At 45.2% G+C, this 19,375-nt stretch overlaps 1 protein-coding gene across 6 annotated transcripts in view; it reads right to left on the bottom strand.

Moving 5' to 3' along the window:
- Cux1 (cut like homeobox 1) overlaps positions 1 to 19,375 on the bottom strand; it is a 324,514-nt gene that overhangs the window by 37,132 nt on the left and 268,007 nt on the right. For 4 of the 6 annotated variants that reach the window (XM_075976432.1, XM_075976450.1, XM_075976441.1 and 1 more), the window contains one exon: positions 4,802 to 5,104. The exons of the other annotated variants lie outside the window; for them this stretch is intronic. In XM_075976432.1, coding sequence (XP_075832547.1) covers positions 4,802 to 5,104 — 303 coding nt within the window. The remainder of the gene's footprint in view (positions 1 to 4,801; positions 5,105 to 19,375) is intronic. 6 annotated transcript variants of the gene reach the window in all.

Below are 19,375 nucleotides of genomic sequence, written 5' to 3'. Positions count from 1 at the left end.
CAGATGTGAGAGATGGTCACTGACAGACAGGGGCAAGCAGGTGCCCAGAACCTGAGCTAGACACATGGTTCAGTGGCCCATAGTCTGGACTGTGGAGGCCTGGCCTACAGCAACACTTTGTAGAAACATTTTTCTTTAGTTTTTATAGGCTGGAGAAGGAACCTAGGGCTTTGTACATGGAAGGTGAGTAGTCTATTACTAAGCTACACCCCCTGTCTCTTACTGGGGGATTCTAGGTAGGTGTTCCCCCTCGGACCTAGAACTTCAGTACTGAAACATTTCTTTCACTTGTCTTCTAACAGTTTCATTGGCAAGGGAATTAGAATACACTTGCATTCTACCTGTATTGACAAATGACTATGCTTTCGGAAAAGCTTCCATACACACTTGTAATTCTAGCACTTGGGAGGCTGAGGCAGGAGGATCAGAAGTTTTAGGTCAGCCTGGGCTACATAGGGAGTTGCAGTAGCCTCATGAGAAAAGAAAGAAAGAAAAGAAAAACTTCCAGGAGCCAGGTGAACTGAGGGTGACACCTGCAGTCTATTAGAGGCAGTGAAATTCCTAAGCACAAATCAGAAGGTGGAGTGGCGGCAGCTGCTCAACTCTCACAGGCAACTTCTAACCAGAGGCCAACTGGGTGTCTTGTTATGATTAGCAAGGCAAGGGTCTTACTGAGAGAACAGGCACTTGACCCCTGCGTCACAGCAGGAGGGAAAAGGGGTCTGGAAGTTTTGGGTTTGAAAGGCTCACTGGCTTTACTGCTTCTGCAGTCTCAGCTGCCTTTCTTAATGGGGCTCAGAAGACCAGACCTTCCCTGCAGCCCTGTCTTCTCTCAGGCAGGATAAACAGCCTGCTCTGGGATGACTACAGGGCAGGTGGCTATGGAGGCTGCAAGAGCTCCCAAGCCTGCACTGTGTCACAGACTTAGAAGAAGTGCTTGCAAGCTGGAAAAGATGGCTTACCTTGTGCAAGCATGAAGAACTGAGTTAGATCCCCAGAACTCATTATAAAAAGTTGGGCATGGCTGTGTGTGCCTATAATCCCTGGACTGGGGAGGGGAAGGCAGGAAAACCCCTGCAACTCAATGGTCAGTCAGTCTAGCCCTAACGGTATGCTCCGGGGTCACTGAAAGATATTGTCCCAAAAACCAAGAAAGAGTTTGAGGAAGACAATCCACATTGATTTCTGATCTCCATGTGTACAACATGCATGCACATATACATACAAAGTGGGTTTGCTTCCTCATTAAAGCCATTCCTCTGCATGGTGGAGAGAGGGCTGCCATTTTTGTTGTTGTTGTTTTGTTTTTTGAGACAGGGTCTCTCTATGTAACTGCTCTGGCTGTCCTGGAACTCAATTTGTAGACCAGGCTGGCCTCAAATTCACAGAGACCCACTTGCTTCTGCCTTCAAGAGCTGGGATTAAAGGTATGTGTCACCACTAAAGTTATATATCAGAATCTATTATGACCTATATGGACTGATGGGAAGAGCTTGAATGAACAAAAGCTACTGAGTGGAAGTGGAGATTGGGATTAGAAAAGCCACCATTTGGTCTAACACAATATCTGGGATATAGGATGCTAAGCAGAATGTGCCAATTCCACACTGTGGCTAGAGACTATGGAGGCTGACTTATGTTATCTGTGGTAATGTCTTCAGCTATGAACTGAAAACACTATAGGGAACATCCAGAGAAAATGATGTGGCACTATAACTATAAACATGGTTGACTGTGTGGCCAAATTTAGTTTAGGGGATACCCCCCACCCCATTTTAACTTAAATTTTCCAGGTTAAGGTTATAGCTCAGTGCTAGAGCATTTGCCTAGAATTCCCCAGTGAGGAGCTAGGAGTGTGTCAGTGGTTGAGTGTTTAAATAAACACGCCAGGATCCAAGGTTAAGTTGGGAATGCATCTGGATCTTGACCAGGGGTCATCTCTGTTGCCTGATGCAGCTTGACGCTGACCACTCTGTGACCACAACTACATCCAGGGTCTTGTAGGAAGGCAGATAACTTTCTCCACAAGCCTTAAGAGCCACCAAGGGGGACTACTTCTGATTGCTAAGCCCAGGTGATGGGCTACAGGCTTTCTTGGAAGTTTTTCAGGGTAATAATTGGTCCTATGTAGCACTTGGAAGTGCTGTAGGCCAGCAGGGTACTGCTCTAGCTGCATGTGATATAAGCCAACTAACTTTCCAGTAGGAATGGGAAGCTGGTTAGTGATGCCAAGCAGGAGGCTCCAGTGTTTGTCACTTCCAAACTGTGATCTTACAACTTGGTGGTTTGAAAGGAGATTTTTTTTTTCTTTTGCTATTCTCAGTGTTTACATGGAAGGATGCTTTCTAACTGGGAGTGGGTAGCAGGAGTAATCGGCCTGCTTCCTTGGACTTGTGACAAGTCTGTGAAGAAGGGGATGACTCAAGTGTAGGAATCCTTCCACATTTCAATAACCAATGAACATATGGGCTTTGGGCTGTTCTCAAATCAGCAGCTAAATTTTCATTTTTTTATGAATGAATGATTACAATTGTTCCCAGTGGATGTTTCTTTTTCCTGTGTTCTGTTTTGGACAATACATTGCACACAGGGGACATAAATGTGACATGGGGGGGGGCTGGAGAGATGGCTCAGTGGTTAAGAGCACTGGCTGCTCTTCCAGAGGTCCTGAGTTCAATTCCCAGCACCCACATGGTGGCTCCAAACCATCTGTAAAGAGATCTGGTGCCCTCCTCTGGTGTGTGGGTATAAATGGAGGCAGAAAGTTGTATATATAATAAATAAATCTTTAAAAAAAAAGTGACATAGGGGAACAAGAGGATGGTTGGGCCTGATTCTAGACTGTAAGTCACTGGCAGACTTCACTGAAACTCAGTAGCAACTTGTGTGTGTATATGTGCACATGTGGCAGCCAGAGGACAATTTCGGTGTCATTCCTTAGGCATAGTCTACCTTCATTTAAATTTTTTTCTTTTACATTTATTTATCTAGGTGTGTGTGTATGTGTGTGTGCGCGCGCGCGCGTCAGCCAGAAGATAACTTGTAAGAGTAGGTTTTCTATTCTACTCTGTGGGTTTCAGGGATTGAACTTAGGTCATTAGGTTTGACAGCAAGTGCCTTTATCCATGAGCTATTTTTCTGGCTCTCACCCTGTATTTTTAAGACAGTTCTTTAACTGGCCTGGACTTCAGCTAGGTTGCTAGCTGGCTAGTGAACTTCAAGGCTCCTGCTGTCCCTGCCTTCCTCACACAAGGATTAAAAATATGCTACCATGCTTGGCATTTTTGTTTGTTTTTGATTTCCGAGACAGGGTTTCTCTATATAACCACCCTAGGACTCACTCTGTAGACCAGGCTGGCCTCGAACTAACAGAGATCCGCCTGCCTCTACCTCCTGAGTGCTGGGATTAAGGTGTGAGCTACCACTGTCTGGCTCAATGCTTGGCATTTTTTACATGGGTTTTAGGAATCGAACTCCATGCTGCATGGCAAGAACTTTACAGACTGAGCTGTCTCTCCAGCCTCAACTGCAATGTTCCTCTTGTCTTATTCTATCCTGGGGAAGGTGAGACATGCAGCTCTCCCAGAAATTGCTGTACAGTTCCAGTCATTCTGTGAGGCTGTCTCAGTGTGCTCATTTCATCGACATTTTCACTTGGGACTCATGAGGACATACGACCCACAGAGAAGCAGATGTTTTTCTTGCCATGCCTGCTCAGGAAGGCCTGACTGATCAATATAACTCTGAGGAGGCATGATAACATAACAATGGCAAGATTCCTAATATTCTTAGGGCCACAGCAGCTCCTATCCAGCAACAAGAGAGCCTCATAAAACCACTTCAGGCAGAGCCCAAGTTAGTTACAGCATGTATAAGGCATATGACCTATGGTCGACACCATTAGAGGGTGACCAACTTAGTACTGCAAAGCAAGAGAGGTAACAGTAGCAGTATTAGATGGCTTCAAGCTTCCAGGTAGGTACCTCACAGCTACTAAGAGCCACCAGCCTGTGATAGTCAGAATCAAGCCAGCATCACTGAGGGAGTGGCTTACAGGGCACACATCTTGCCCCACAGCAGGCACATTTAGGAAAAACGGGTAGACTTTGTTTTTTGATGCCCATGAAGTGACCTAATGTTATAGGATTGAGCTGATCCATTCTGAAATCCACTATGGATTCAGTCTCTTCAGGGCATGTCCTAAAATAAGAGGTATCTATGGGCCACCTGATCTGCTCTGGCTTATAGGCTGTCTTCTAAGGTATGTTGGGAGTGGGCCTGGATTGACTCCTATGGTTCTTGTACGCTAGTGAGCAGGCTAGAATTCACACTGTAATATATTTCATATTTTGTTTGTTTGTATGGAACCCAGGGTCTCAAATATTCTAGGCAGGTGGTCTACCATTAAGCCACACCCCCAGCACCTCACTTGGGGATCCTAGGCAGGTGCTCTACCACTGAGCTACATCTCCCAGGTCCCTTATTGGGCAATTTTAGGCATATGCTCTGCCTCTGAGTCACATCCCAGGACCAAGTTCTTTAAAATATGCATGTCCAACATGTAGCTTGACAGTTATCAATGTAGCCCAGTACAAAATCAAAATATTAATATTTTGAGATTTCTGTTTTAAATTTCTTCTGTGAGCTTTGTATATAACAACTCTGTGTGGTAAGTAAAAAAACTTGAATATGGAGATTTTAGAGTTTTTGACTAGCTCAGCCTGCAGCCCCTTCCCTTACACTTTCAAGGCTTCAAACAGGAAATGACTGGATGACTGGTGATCCGGCAATGGGGACCTACCGAGGTTGTTGTCCGTCAGCACCTCTTTGACCCTCTTGGTTATGCCGTAGGTGTCCAGCTCGGGAGACATGGCTACTAATTCTTGGATGCTGAGGGCTGAGTGTCCAGAGAGAGGCAGCGGTGTTGTGGGTTGGGAGTCTGAGGCTGGTGGGTCGCTGGGTTCTGGCGGTTTGCCTTCTTTACTGGTCTCAATGGCAGGACAGGGCTGCTGGACCAGTTCAGTGAGACTCTTCACGGATTCGCTGGAACTCATTGGGGACTCAGGGGCAGGGCTACAGCTGGCAGAGGTCTTTGGAGTGCTTTCTAGAATTAAACACAAGAATGGCTGCTGAAAACAGTCATCTTTCACCACATAACTGACTTTACTTACTTAGGAAATGTTAATTAAATCCCCTGTTCCAGAAGGGTAACGTGTGGTAGTCCTCAGGACTGTCTATTACTCCATAGTTCTTTCATTAAGTGTAACCTCTAATTTTCTGCATTAAAGGAATAAAAATAATATAACAAAGACAAAAAAAATCAACTAAAGGTTCAAATAAAAGGTTTCTGAAGGCTTAATATCAGGGCATTTTGCTAAAAAAAATGTCATTATGACTGCTATGATTTGTTCTAATCAAACCCTATGATTCTGGTAATTCAGAGGTTGAGTTTAATATACGTGATTATTTCTTCTATATTTTACAGAACAAAAATATATGGACAGGAGTTGGAGAGATAGCTCAGTAGGTGAAGTGCTTGCCTTGTAGGCATGGGGATGGATCTAAGCTCTATCCCTAGAACCCAAGTTAAAAAGACAGGCATGGGCCGGGCGGTGGTGGCGCACGCCTTTAATCCCAGCACTCGGGAGGCAAAGGCAGGCGGATCTCTGTGAGTTTGAGGTCAGCCTGGTCTACAAGAGCTAGTTCCAGGACAGGAACCAAAAGCTATGGAGAAACCCTGTCTCGAAAAATCAAAAAAGACAGGCATAGTTGTGTATAGTTGTAATCCCAGCACTGGGGAGGCAGAGACAGGCTGCCCTAGGGCTCACTGCTTATTCATCTTGCTGTACTCAGTGAGATTCAGGCTAGTGAGAGACACTTTCTCAAAAAACAAGGTGGATGATGCCTATGGAATGAGAACCAAAATTGTCCTCTGGTTTCTACATGAATATACAAGTGTGGACAGATCATTTTAGATGAGGGTTGCCAAGGTGGATGGTGCCTATGGAATGAGAACCAAAATTGTCCTCTGGTTTCTATGTGAATATACAAGTGTGGACAGATCATTTTAGGTGAGGGTTGCCTATGAGGCTAGATGGTCATATGATTACAAAGACTCTTGAGGGCTGGAGAGATGGCTCAGCGGTTAAGAACACTGGCTGTTCTTCCAGAGGTCCTGAGTTTAATTCCCAGAAACCACATGGTGGCTCACAACCATCTTTAATGAGATCTGGTGCCCTCTTCCTATATATATAGGCAGTACACTCTTGACCCAATGCCTCAGCTGTTGGTCTCTGTGGTGGTCCAAGGAGACTTAAGTCTTGGGATCAGATTGCTTTTCTATGAAACTATCAGAGGTGCTGAGGCTAGCGGAAGAAGGATACCAAAGAAAGGTGGCATGCCTGCTCTGCACCAACCTAGGGGCTTGGTGGTCCTATTTTTAGAAAACCGTGCTCTTTGATCATCTAGACCATACTGTACTGGCACCAGAAAGGTGTGGAGACCATCAGGCATTGCGTGTTTCTTGCTTTAGAACAGTCTGTGTCTTGTTGGGGGGTGGGTACTGATGGTGCCCAGCGGGAAGTGCTACACCTTCCTTCTGGCTGAGTGTGATGGTTAATATGGCCAGTGTGAGAGGATGAAGAATCACTGAAGGCCAGTCTCGGAGATGACTGTGAGAACTATGCGGACAATTCCATTCCATGGGCTGGGCTCTTGAACTGAATAGAAAGGAGAAAGTGAGCTGAGCACCAGCATCCATCTCTCTGCTTCCTGACTACAGATGCAATGTGATGAACCACTGAAGCTCTTACTGTCATGACTTCTCTGCAATGACAGGTAGTGTCCGTCCTCTCAATCCATGAGCCAGAAGCTTTCTGTCCTTAAGTGGCTTCTGTCAGGCATCTTGTCATAATAACAAGAAAATAAACACAGGAGCAACCCCCCTACCTCTCTTTAGTAGCATCACCTGTAAAATCTGGCATACTGTCTTGAGCTGGTTTTGGGAGGGGGGTATTTAGAACCGAGACTGGTCATATCTTAATTTCCAAGGACACAGAGAACATCAAGAAGGAAATGAGAATGACTCTTATCCACAAGACCCAATCTGTCTTTGGCCTTATTCAGTGTTTGGCACACCTTTCCTCATTTCCACCGAGGCTGGCATATCATAAGGCCATGTAGGAGGGGTCAGGCAAGGTGTCTGAGTGGTGATAATTGTATTGAAATGTACTTTTTTTTTTCCCTAAGAAGGTCTCTATTCAACATAAAGCTCTAATTTATAGCTAATCCTGCCAGTGGCTAATAGATGAGTGACTGGTGATGTTGGCCAGAGTCCAAAGGCAGAATATTCTGTGTCTTCTCTTGTTTGCAGCTCCTTCAAGCTGTGACAAGTCCCTCAGTAGCATTATCAGCACAGCTTCAGGTAGCCAAAAATACTGTTGCCGCCTGGGCTAGGGGTGTGGTGTAGTGGCAAAGCACCTGCTGCTGAGCATGTTGAGTGCCTCGAATTACATTTATGGTTACGCCAAAAACCAAACCAATACACAACCAGACAAAGAACAAAAAAGGAAACTGTTATCTGACTAAAACATAACAGCAAAGACTTTATGTGCAGGTATACACGCCCATACAGAGACCAGAGGAGGAGGTCAGATGTCCTGTTCTATCACCTTTTACCTTATTCCCTTGATACAAGGTTCTCACTGTACCTGGAGCTAGGCTGGAGGCCAGGAAGTCCTAGTGCGCATGGGGCTATGTTAGGCACGTAGTAACAGTTGGCTTTTTAAATGGGTGCTCGGGGTTTGAACTCAGGCCCTCACACTTATGCAGCAAATGTTTTTACTACTAAGCCATTTCCCCATAGAATTTTTTCTATATATTTGGATTAACACCTCTCCTGTATTCAGGGAGTAGAATATACATTAAAAAACACAAATACCTTATGAATGACTAGAAAGAACAAAACTTGAAATGGAACCACAATTGAATCCAATAAGTCTGCGTAATGTCCTCAATTGGTACAAAGTCCCACTATCTCATAAAGTTGTGTGCTCAGCATGGAAAAAAAAATCAGGTTAAGAAAACAACTGAACTGCTTGTGAGACATGTAAAAGAGATGAGTGTTGGGGCAGAAATGGCTTGAATCCATTTTTAAGGCAGTATGAATCCTGTAAATCAGATTTCTTCTCTCTACTCACCCTTGGGTCACCAGACAACAGGGTCTAAAACCTAGCAAATGCTGTTTGTATGTCAGAAGCAGCGAAGGAATTGCACTGTAAATTCACCCATGCGAGGGAGCCCATTGGGCAGATCATCTATCTTATTCACTGACTACTGTCAAGAATAGCAGGCGTCCCAAGCATGATAAACAGATTTCTCCTAGGTTTGTGTCCTTTAACCCACAGCAAGGTCAAAATCCTGGCTGCCTGCAGCTAGTAGACAGCACAGGGCTGGTGGCTCTCTGGGAGGTAGGTCTTACCAAACAGCTCCAGTTGCCTGCTAGTCCTTCTCGAAGTTGTGTTCTCAATAGGCTATACAAGGCCTGCAACACCTAACAGGTATGCACCTAGCATGTGTAGCGTTCCTTTGCGTTTTCCACTGGCCTTGAACTCACTACCTATCTGGGATTACAGGTATGACCTACCATGCCTGCTTTATTCAGTACTGGGGATTGAATTGAGGGCTTCTTTGGCTCCATGGTGTTGCTGTGTCTTTGTGAGAGCTGGGGGCAGGAAGCTGGAAGGATGGAGATGCAGGCTCAAAAGCAACTTAGGAGACAGTGTGGGGGATTCAAAGATATGTGGTAGGAGGATCTGGATGAGGTCTGGAGTCCCCTGCATAGCAGGATGTGTAGCGAACCATTCAGACAGGGCATGTTGTTGCAGAGGTGCTGTGGGGCAAAGTGGGACACACGCTCTCCCCTCCCCCAGCTTAAGTGTGGTAGTGACCACCTATAGTCCCAGTACTAGGGAGGTTAACACAGGAGGATCTTGAATTTCAGGCCTTCAGGGGTTATGTAGCAAGAATCCATTAAAAAAAAAAAACAAACCAAAACAAAACAAAACCCCTAAATGAAAATCAATCAAGGCAGGAAATGGCTCAGCTGGTACAGTGCCTACCATGAAAGTATGAAAACCTCACATCAATCCCTGAGACGGCGTTTTTTGTTTGTTTTGTTTTTTTGAGACAGAGTTTCTCTGTAGCTTTGGAGCCTGTCCTGGAACTCTCTCTGTATAACAGGCTGGCCCCAAACTCATAGGGATCCATCTACCTCTGCCTCCCAAGGGCCGGGATTAAAGGTGTGTGCTACCTACCACTGGTGAGATGACTTTTTTAGCAGGTAAGAGCACTTGCCATCAAGCTTGATGACCTGTGTTTGATCCCTGGGAGGGACCCAGAGAGGAAAAAACCGATATCTGAGGATTACTCTTTGATCACCTTATGCACAATATGACACACATGCACCTACACATATCAGTCACACAAAAATAAATAAATATAAAACAAATCAGGAAAGCAACCCTTCAAGTCTCACATAAACAAACAAATGAACACCAAGAACCTAAGTACAGTGGTAAGTATTGTAATACCAGGCCTAGGGAGGTGGAGACAGCGGAGCCCTAGGGCTCCCAGGCCAGTGAGCCTAGTTGAGTAGGCAAGCTCCAGATCCAGTGAGAAACCCTGTCTCAAAAATTAGGGTGGAGAGAGACAGAGGAAGATTTGTCACTGACCTCTGGCCTTCACATGTACCATGTGCATGCAAACCCTATATAATCATGTACATGTGTGCACATGCACAAAAACAAACAAAAAGGAAACCCTACTTTGTGATCATGTGTCACACCAGCCACCATGGAAGTGACACTGACTAGGCTTACTGTGCACAGGTGCCAGGGTGACACTTATGGAAAGGAATTCATGCATTCAATCCTCATGACCATCTTTCAATGTACAGCAGAGGTGACCTGGACACACTCAGATGTCTCATCCTACAAAGCCACCTGCCACCTGCACAGTTGCTCAGTGTTCACCCTTTGCTGCCTGACTGCTCGAGGCCTGTCTTTCTGGGCAATGATTCTACAACACGTGTGTGAGCAGCAGAGATCTCAAACATGGTGATGAGTCACTAGAAGTCAGTGGCAAGGGTTAGGGAAGGGGCTCAAGGCACCTTTTTTTTTTTTTTTTAAATAAACCTCAGATGCATGAAGCTGTGTGCTGGAGACTTGGGCCGATGTCTTGCTCCAGTCTCCTAATAAACCTGGTTGGACACATGCCCACAATGCAGGCTGGAGAACTGGCAGGCTCTATCTGGTCGGATATCCTTGGATAGAGCAAGGATGGGAGTCAGAGCAGAATGGAAAACTGCATTTCTACCTATAATGTTGCCTCCCACCACCAACCTGACAACCTCTTGGCCCCATCCACCCTATCTATTATCCACAGCCCCCATCCAGCCATCCACTGTCCATCTATCAATCCATTCCCACCATCTTCATCTTTTATCCATCTATCCATTTTTTTTCTTTTTCTTTTGGACAAGGTCTTACTATGTAGCCCTGTCTGGCCCAGAACTCATAAGTAGACCAGGCTGGCCTCAAATTCTTAAGATGATTCTTTCACTTCTGCCTCCAGAGTACTGACATTAAAGCTATGTGATACCATGCTGACTTTGTTCATCCATATTAAAAATTTTTGGTTTTTAAAGTTTTATTTCTTTTTAAAAACACTATCTGTCTGCTTGGGTGCACATACTATGGCACACATGTGAAGGTCTGAGGACAACTTTAGAGTTGGATTTCTCTTACTATGTGGGTTCTGCAGATCAAACTCAGTTTCTCAGTCTTGGAAGCAGGTGTTTTATCTGCTGAGCCATCTTGATGACCCTTCTGCCCACATTTTAAAGCACCGACTTTGTGTCATGTGCGTCATGTACTCTGCTAGGCACTGGAGAGAAAGTAGACAGACCTCCCCAACAACAACAACAACAAAAACCACAGATCCCTTTCAACAATCTAAGCAGCCTTAGGCCTATGATAATTAACGGCATAATTTGCATACTTTAAAAGCTCAGAGGGTGTTGGGGTATTGTTCATGGTAAGCACTGGTCTAGCATGCTGCGGGCCCGGGTTGCATCTTGGATCTTGCAAGAGGAGCTTGGCTATGAAACACAGAGGGCAGAGACAGTGACTCAGGGCCTGCAGAGATACGCAAGGTGTTTGGGAGCCATAAAAGGATTATGAAAGATATTATATTCCCCAAACAGCAGGCTAAACAACAGCTGCTTTAAGCTTTCAATAGAAGCCAATAGAAAACACATCCGCCCCAATTTTCCAAGACAAATCGCTCTGCAGTTTATCCGATCCGCTGCTGCAATTTCCACGCCCAACCCTCCTCTATCTCGGTAATAACCCAAATTCCATTTAGTGTTCATTTGAGCAGTCAGGATGAAGTCATTTTTGATTATCTCCCTACTGTGTAAAAAACAGCTTGAAGGTAGGAAGTCAGCAAGCATTTCCTCCAAAAAGTAATTATTGCAAGTGACATTTTTACTGCTGGCATGCCATACGGCGAACTGCGCGTTCAGAAGGACAAGTTGCTGAAACAAAATGACAGGGTACTCTGTGACATTCTGACAAGAACCCAAACATTATTTAACTGGCGGCTGGTCTGATGCACCGCTTTCATTATGTCCAGAGTTTAGACTTTGAGCCAGTGCCAGGCCAGGCAACTTCAAGTGACTCTCAAGACAGACGAGGAAGATGAGGTGGGGAACTCAGGGAGCCAGGTTACAGAAGGGAGTGGTATGGTCTAGCTAGAGAAAGGAAGACTAAACCAGAAGGGGACATGAACCTCAGTAGTTGTGGGCAACAGTTCAGCAGGCTCTAAGGAGCTCAGTGTGGACATCTTAAGTGTAGCAGGTACTCTGGCAGCTCTGGAGGGCTCTGAGGCCCTTTCCAGCTTATAGCCATTGACGGACAGTGCTATGGACAACCAAGGAAATGTGCGTGCTCAGTGCTACCTGAGAGCATCCAGTCTCCCAGACAGACTAGGCCTTTGTACTTAATATGAGAAGCACACTCTCCTCAGCCCCTGTGGTTTACAGGGTGAGGCATGGACCATGTGGTAATGAGTCCTGACTCTACTATAATGTATGTGGCTTCCCATCTGTGCCTAGGCTTTGTGCTAAGCAGCTGATTCTCACAGAACTCCTGGCACCTCCCCAAAATTCCTACAGTTACAGGTCTCCAAGGTGTCTTCTTTAATCTCAGCACTTGGAAGAAGAGGCAGGAAGCCCAGCCGAAAATGCAAGGTGACTTCTTTGTAATACAAGTGTTGTTTTGGACCAAAATACAGGCTACTCTGATCCATGTCCCAGCTTGCTGTGCCCACCCTTTTCCTTGTGCCTTGGGACACTTCCTCACTAACAAACAAACAATAAAAACCAAAGGAAGAAAAAGTAACCAGTTGTGTCAGAGATGACCCACAGCCTTCTACCATGAAAAAACGTTCCAACTTCTGATATCACCAGCCAGTTCCCAAGGAATTTTGGGCAGACTACTTCCTCTGGGTAAATCCAGCCAAACAAATGGCAATGGCAGGCCTCAAGCAGGTCCCTCCCTCTCCTTGCCTACTTATTAACATACCAACCCTGCTGGCCTTAAGTCGCAGGAAACCTACCAGAACCCCCTTTCTTTTCAAATAGTAGAAAGGGAAGAGCTAGGCTGAGGGTGCAACTCTGTTGGTAGAGTGCCTGCTTAGCATACACCAAGCCCTGGGTTCCATCCCACCTAGCATGGCACTAAACAGGTGTGGTAGGGCACACCTGTAATCCCAGTACTCAGGTGGGGCAGGAGGACAAGGTCGGGAATGTCAGACTTTCAAGTGTTCCAGGCCTGATCTGTAACTTCAGCAGTGATTATGACCCAAGCTCTGCTCAGACAAGGGACTGAGGACACAGCCCAGTTGGCAGAAGACTTCTGAGGCCCAGCACTACAGAAAGCTAACATAGTGGTACACAACCATAATCTCATAGAGATAAAGCTAAAATAGAAATATAATGAAAAGAGAACATAAAATATCTGCCACACAGTAGGTGCTAGTGTGTGTGCTCCTGTGTAATGACAGGACTGACTTAAAATTTGCATCAGGAACTCTTATGATACAGGAGGCTCACATTCCTTATGAGTAAAGCAAGCTGTCCAATTAAATCGAGTTATTCAAGTTAAATTGCCTATGTGTCCCTGGCTTTGACTTCTGAGGCACTTGACTGTCACTGAGTAGTGAGACCTCTGAGTGCCAGGCAGGCTGGATGCTGGGGTGTGTGTGTAAAGAAAGCATCCTGTAAATCACAGCATTTGAGGCCAAGTGGCAGAGAGATATCACTCAGCAGGTTCCATCAACAAAGACTCTGGGGTGAAGATGGGAGATCTAGAAGAGCACCTGTCGCCCTGAGGCTGAGACTGAGGACTGTCAGGAACAGTCAAGCCTAGGAGAGGACAGAAGAATGGAACACCTAAGATTTAGCCCCATGTACAACTGCACTCTACTTTTCCAGGGATGCTTTTTAACCCCCCTTTCCTCCTTTACACTGAGTAAGTTGCTTAAAAGGAAATGGGGTCTTAGGAGTTCTGTGCAGAACAGGTCTCAAATTCACGCCTCTTGCTATAGCTTCAGAGTACTGGGATTATTGCATGTACACCTGGGTCTCCTTCCTTCATTTATTGTTGTTTTGGGTCACGGTCTCATGTACTACCAGACTGGCTTCAAATACCTGAACTTCTTGCCTCTAGTTCCCCAGTGCTGAGATTATATTTGTGCACCACCATACCTGTTTTCTGTGGTGCTGGACTGGAACCCAGGGCCTCAAGTGTGCTCTGCCAACTGAGCTGCATCCTTAGCCCCATGTGTCTTTGAGCAGAGTTTGGGGCCCCCATGTCATAATCACTGCTGAAGTTACAGATCAGGCCAAGAAGGAAAGTCATGGCTTGATAAAACTGTGGGAGTGACACAGTTGGTCCTGTTTCAGGGACTGGGCTCACCTTGCTATAGACCATATATTTAGAAATAAGGCTTTCAAATTACCTCTGATAACCTTATTACTGAGCCAGCTGTGCATACGAACACTTATCAGTGAACCCTTGTGTGGTAAGAGAAAATGCACATCACATAAATAGTCTAAATATACATTACTGCAGAGAAAAAACAAATATTTAAGATAAATTGTTTTGTTGTAATCAAAGATTAATCACTTTCGAGTGTGTGTGTGTGTGTGTGTGTGTATGTGTGTGTGTTTGTGTGTGTGAAGGTCAGAGAATAATCTCTGGTGTCATTCCTTAGGCACCATTCACCTTGGCACTTTGTGGTACTGGGAATTACACTTAGGACTTTTTATGTGCTAGGCAAGTGCTTTGCCTCTGAGCTGTATTCCCAGTCCCACCTTGATTTTTGAGATAGGATCTCTCATAGGTGTGGAACTAACCAAGTAGGCTAGGCTGGGGATCATGTATCTACCTGTGTCAGCCTTTCTAGTGCTGGGATTACAAGTGTGTGCCATTGTGCCTGGCAACCCCACTCATCCTCAACTGTGGGTTCTATGAATCAAACTTGAGTTCCCAGCCCAAAGCTGGGCTTTGTTGGAGAAGGGCTACATACTCCAGGCTGGCCTTGACACATTGTTAAAAGGTGGTCTAAAATAGTCTTTCCTTCTTAGGCCTTCTGGGACTGCAGCTCTGAAATTCCTTCCTCATGGCACATCATGGGAAATGAGCTTTGTGTCCACCTGTGCAGGGAAAAGCATCTGTCCCAAGTAGTCTGTCCTCATTCAATAACAAAGCCACTTGGCCAGCGTGCAGGTAATGAGTCTAAGCTGAACAAGTGAGGCTGTTCCATGGCCAAATGAAGTCAGTGGCACACATGGGTGTAGCTTGCTACTTCCTGTTTTTTAATGACTATTCAGGTAGGTGAATGGCTCAGTGAGGAACCAGGTGACATTTTCCTTATAGACATCTTTGTTTGAAAAGCTATTATGGTACATTATTTTACACATCCTCCTAATCTTGCCATACTGCTTTCCTTAATTTGTGATGAGATTGTTGGGAAAGGGTACTTAATGTAGGACAGTCAGTAAAAGTAATTTATCATTTCCCTGCTTCAGTGCGCCTGTTATCAGCGGGCTCATTTTCTGCATTCATCATGCAATCAGCCTATTATTTGCATATTAATCAGGCAGTGGACCATGAAGGAACCGCATCCCCGCCAAATGCTGCACTATCTCAGGAGAAACACTCAGTAATTATCATACATCAGTGTTATGATGTGGTAATTGATTATAACATCTTCCTGAAGCCCCTGGGGAGTCCCTCTACTAACCTAGCTCCAGGCACACTGGGTGGATCTTTTTTTCCTTGCAAAAACCTAAGTGACTGTTGCTGTTCTTCCGTAGTGTTATTTCTAGGGCGTAATTATTATCATGTTTATATTTTATTACACTTTTATCTTTGTATGTGTGTGCACATGCCAGCATGCACATGTGGAGGTCAGAGGACAACTTGTAGGACTCAGCTCTCTCATTATACTATTTGGGTCACAGGGATTGAATTCAGGTTGTCAGCTTGGTGGCCAAGTACCTTTACCCACTGAGTCACTTTATTTTCCCTGATTCTATGAAATGTTCTCATGAGACAACACAGACCTTAACTCAGGAATGAGAAGATTGGGCTGAAGGTGGACTGCCTGCATATCGTGCACAGAATACTAGGTTCTACCCTCTGTACTTTATGAATCAGGCGAGGTGGGACATGCCTGTAATCCCAGTATAAGAGGTAAAGTTCAACCTCAGCTAAGTAGAATTGGAGGCCAGCTTGGGACACTTGATACTATTTCCAAACAAACAAACAAACAAACAAACAACAGTGAGAAGGTCTGTGACCAGGAGGCATCCTGGGGACTTCATGGGTCTGTGCTGCTCAGTCTTCAAGTTGTCAAGTCTGTTACCTCATCAGCACAAGAGTTTCTTACCCAATAAAATGTGCTACCATTCCAGTCTTTCCTAATTGCGAAGTTGGTACGAAGGCAGTCTGCCTGCTTTATTTAGGTGCCAAATGACAGGCTAATTTTGGCCCTTATGTAAAGCATGAACCCCACATCTGCCAATTCAGACATGGGCTATATTTAGGATCCTAGTTCCTCAGGGAAGAACAAACAATCCAAGATGAAGCCAATGATGGATACCTCTGGGTTGCCTCCTGCCCTGCCCTGTCCTTGAGAGGGCCAGTGGCCATTTCCCGCCTCATTCTTGGGGGAATCTGAGTATGCCCTGTGGGTTAGTCACATGGAGTTGGGGTTTGACTCAGATTAAGACATAGCAACCTAAGAGTGGAGTTGTTCTCAGCAAGAGGATTTAGACTGAAAGACCCTCTACCACCTAGTCTAGGTATACTTAAACTAAACACTGGCAAACTTTCTAAGTTTAAGCCCCATGTTGTTTGTCACTGAGGATATGCTCTCCTCCCTCTTTCAAGTCGAGGTATAGTTTTACATAGGAAACCTTCCTTGACACTTATATTTTTCTATCAGTTTGCTTTGCTATGGGTCTGATTTTTATTTTGCCTATGATTGGACTCAAACTTTCTTGTGTGTGTGTACATATACATAAGTGCATATGGAAGACAGAGGTTAACCTCTGGTGTCATTCCTCAGGAGCCACCTATTTTGTCTGTTGAGACAGTCTCTTATTAGCCTGCATCCACCAAGTAGTGTTACTGCGGATGCTGCCTCCTCACGTGCTGGGACTGCATGCACACGTCACATCACATACCTGTTTTTTGTTTGTTTGTTTCCCTTCCCCCTAACATAGGTTTGGGGACAGATTTTAGGTCTTCATGCTTGCAAGGAAAGCATTTTACTGACTGATGTTTTGAAGTCTTCCCTTGATTTTCTATGTAGCTGCAGTGGTGAACCCTTCCTTTGTCCCAGGGGACTGGATCCCCTGACCTCTGGGGCTGGCTCCTATGGACACCTACCTCAGTGGCACTAAGGCCACTGGCCTCAGGATCATGTGAACTTCAGCCAGCCACCTGGTGGGTGGTGGGCAAATTCCTTTTTCTTTTGGTTCCTCTCTCTCTCTCCTTCCTCTTCCTCCTCCTCCTCCTCCTTCTTTTTTTTTTTTTTTTTTTTTGAGACGGGGGTTTCTCTGTGTAGCACTGGCCATTCTGGAACTATGTAGACTAGGATGGCCTCAAACATAGAGATGCACCAGCTTCTGACTCCCAAGTGCACACTAAAGGCGGTTGCCACCAAAGCCCAGAAAATTCCCTTTTTCTTAATCTGAAATTTCCTTAAGCAGAAATCCCCACAAGGGTAAGTTCTGCTTACTAAGGACATCAAAATAGTATGTGGCCCATGGAAGAAACAATGTGTGAGCCTCATCTTATTCTCACTATCTTTCTAAAATTACCTGAGAATTTACTGCATTCCGTTTCTTATTTTATCCCTAGATTGGAACATTAGAGACCCAAGTCCTCATATGCTCTTGTGACCTACTTCTCTCTCTTGTATTGAAGGTCCAGGACACTGTAAATTCTGTTTCCCAAAGTAGGTATAGAGAAGAGGGAGGACATGTGGCTCAGGCTGTTCCTGGGCCAGATGGGATTTTGTAAAAGTGAGGCCAGGCAGTGTCAGTCTTAAGAAGCTAAAGACCCTGGTGGGCTGGTCATGTTCACCCTTAATGGCAATACCTTTTCCAGACTCCTTTGTCTAACTCTGCGTGCTGACTGCCGGCTATAACCATTCTTTTGAATCTCAAGAGGTTGCAGTGGTGATTGAAGAAAGACATTCTTTCATTTACTTGTGCTCAGATGGAGTCTAGGGACTCCTGTATGCTAGGTTAGTACTCTATCACTGAGCTGAGATACACATCCCACCTGGAAAGCCAACATTTAAATAGCACTTGGTTCCATGCTCTAAAAGCGTTATACCTAAAGCCATTCAGGTCTCCTCATAGTCTAGGAGGTAGGGCTGAAGAAGCAGGACAGGAAGGTTGAGTTGCTTTGCCCCAGGTCACACAAGTACTAAGAGGCAGAGGAACGATGAGTCAGCACTGGCTAGAAGCTGACCACACATCTGGCTTGCTCTCCACTAGGCTAAGGGATGCCACTGTTTAGAAACCAGCCTGAATCTCTTTCAAGGGCTGGGGGTGTGACTCAGGGGTAGAGCCCCTGCCTAGAATCTCCCAGTGAGGGGCTGGGTTGTGACTCAGTGGTAGAGCTCCTGCCTAGAATCCCCCAGTGAGGGGCTGAGGTGTGACTCAGGGGTAGAGCATCTGCCTAGAATCTCCCAGTGAGGGCTGAGGTATGTCTTCGTCCCAAATACACATATACAAATACAGAAACCTGCAAGAAATAGCAAGTGTTCTACAGGAAAAGAGGACAACATGCTTTCACCATATACTTTCCTCCTGCTGTTAATAATAAGGTTTCTGAACTAGTTGCTTCTCATGTGTTCACATTTGTTCCCTACCTGAAACATTTTGTTGTCTGATTCCATATCTTTTCATGGCAAAGTTGCAGCTCCAGGGACCACCTGATGTGCCATACAATAGCCCAAATCCAGAAATTCCCCCTTTGGCCTCAGAATGGAAAGTCCTTATAATATGCTACATCTAATAAAATAAAAATGACTCAAGGAAGGCTGCCAACAAGAAGGAGAGAATTGAATGGGCTACCATCTTGATGGAACCATAGGCTAATATTTCAGGCAGTAAGGCAGTGGCCATGTGTGGAATCTTTTCAGATCTTTTCATGGAATTTCAGATCTTTTTCTTTGCGGGTGGGTATATCATATATATGGGGTGCACATGCATGTGCACAGCCACAGGACAACCATGGGTGCTCCTCCTCACCTGTTTTGTTTCTGTTTTGAGACAGAATCCCTCACTGACCTGGAACTCAGAGAGTCTCCTATTTCTGCCCACCAAGCACTGGGATTTACAAGCTTGCACCACCAAACCTAGCTTTTTCAGGTGGGTTTTGGGGAGTGCACTCGGATCCTCATGTTTGCATGGAAAGCTCTTTACTGACTGAACTATCTCACGGGGCCCTGAGTTTTTCTTTTCTGTTTGATATGCTATATGAGGCTATATATAAGTGGTTATACACAAATACAGTTACATGAATGCAGCCAGAAGCATTCTGTCTGGATAAAACCAGTTGCTCTCATGACATTCTTGGAGCAAAGAGAAGGAAAATGTAACTTGAATCTAGTACATTCATGAGGAATTCTGTCTCCTCTATTCAGTTCCACAAACTTTTCTGAGGCTGCCACCAACCCTCTCTGTCACCTCTTTCAAGTCAGCCAAGTGCCAAGAAGTGGCTGCTTA

Source organism: Microtus pennsylvanicus, chromosome 1 (assembly GCF_037038515.1).
Source record: "Microtus pennsylvanicus isolate mMicPen1 chromosome 1, mMicPen1.hap1, whole genome shotgun sequence".
Taxonomy (NCBI): domain Eukaryota; kingdom Metazoa; phylum Chordata; class Mammalia; order Rodentia; family Cricetidae; genus Microtus; species Microtus pennsylvanicus.
This window is presented reverse-complemented; position numbering and strand designations above follow the sequence as displayed.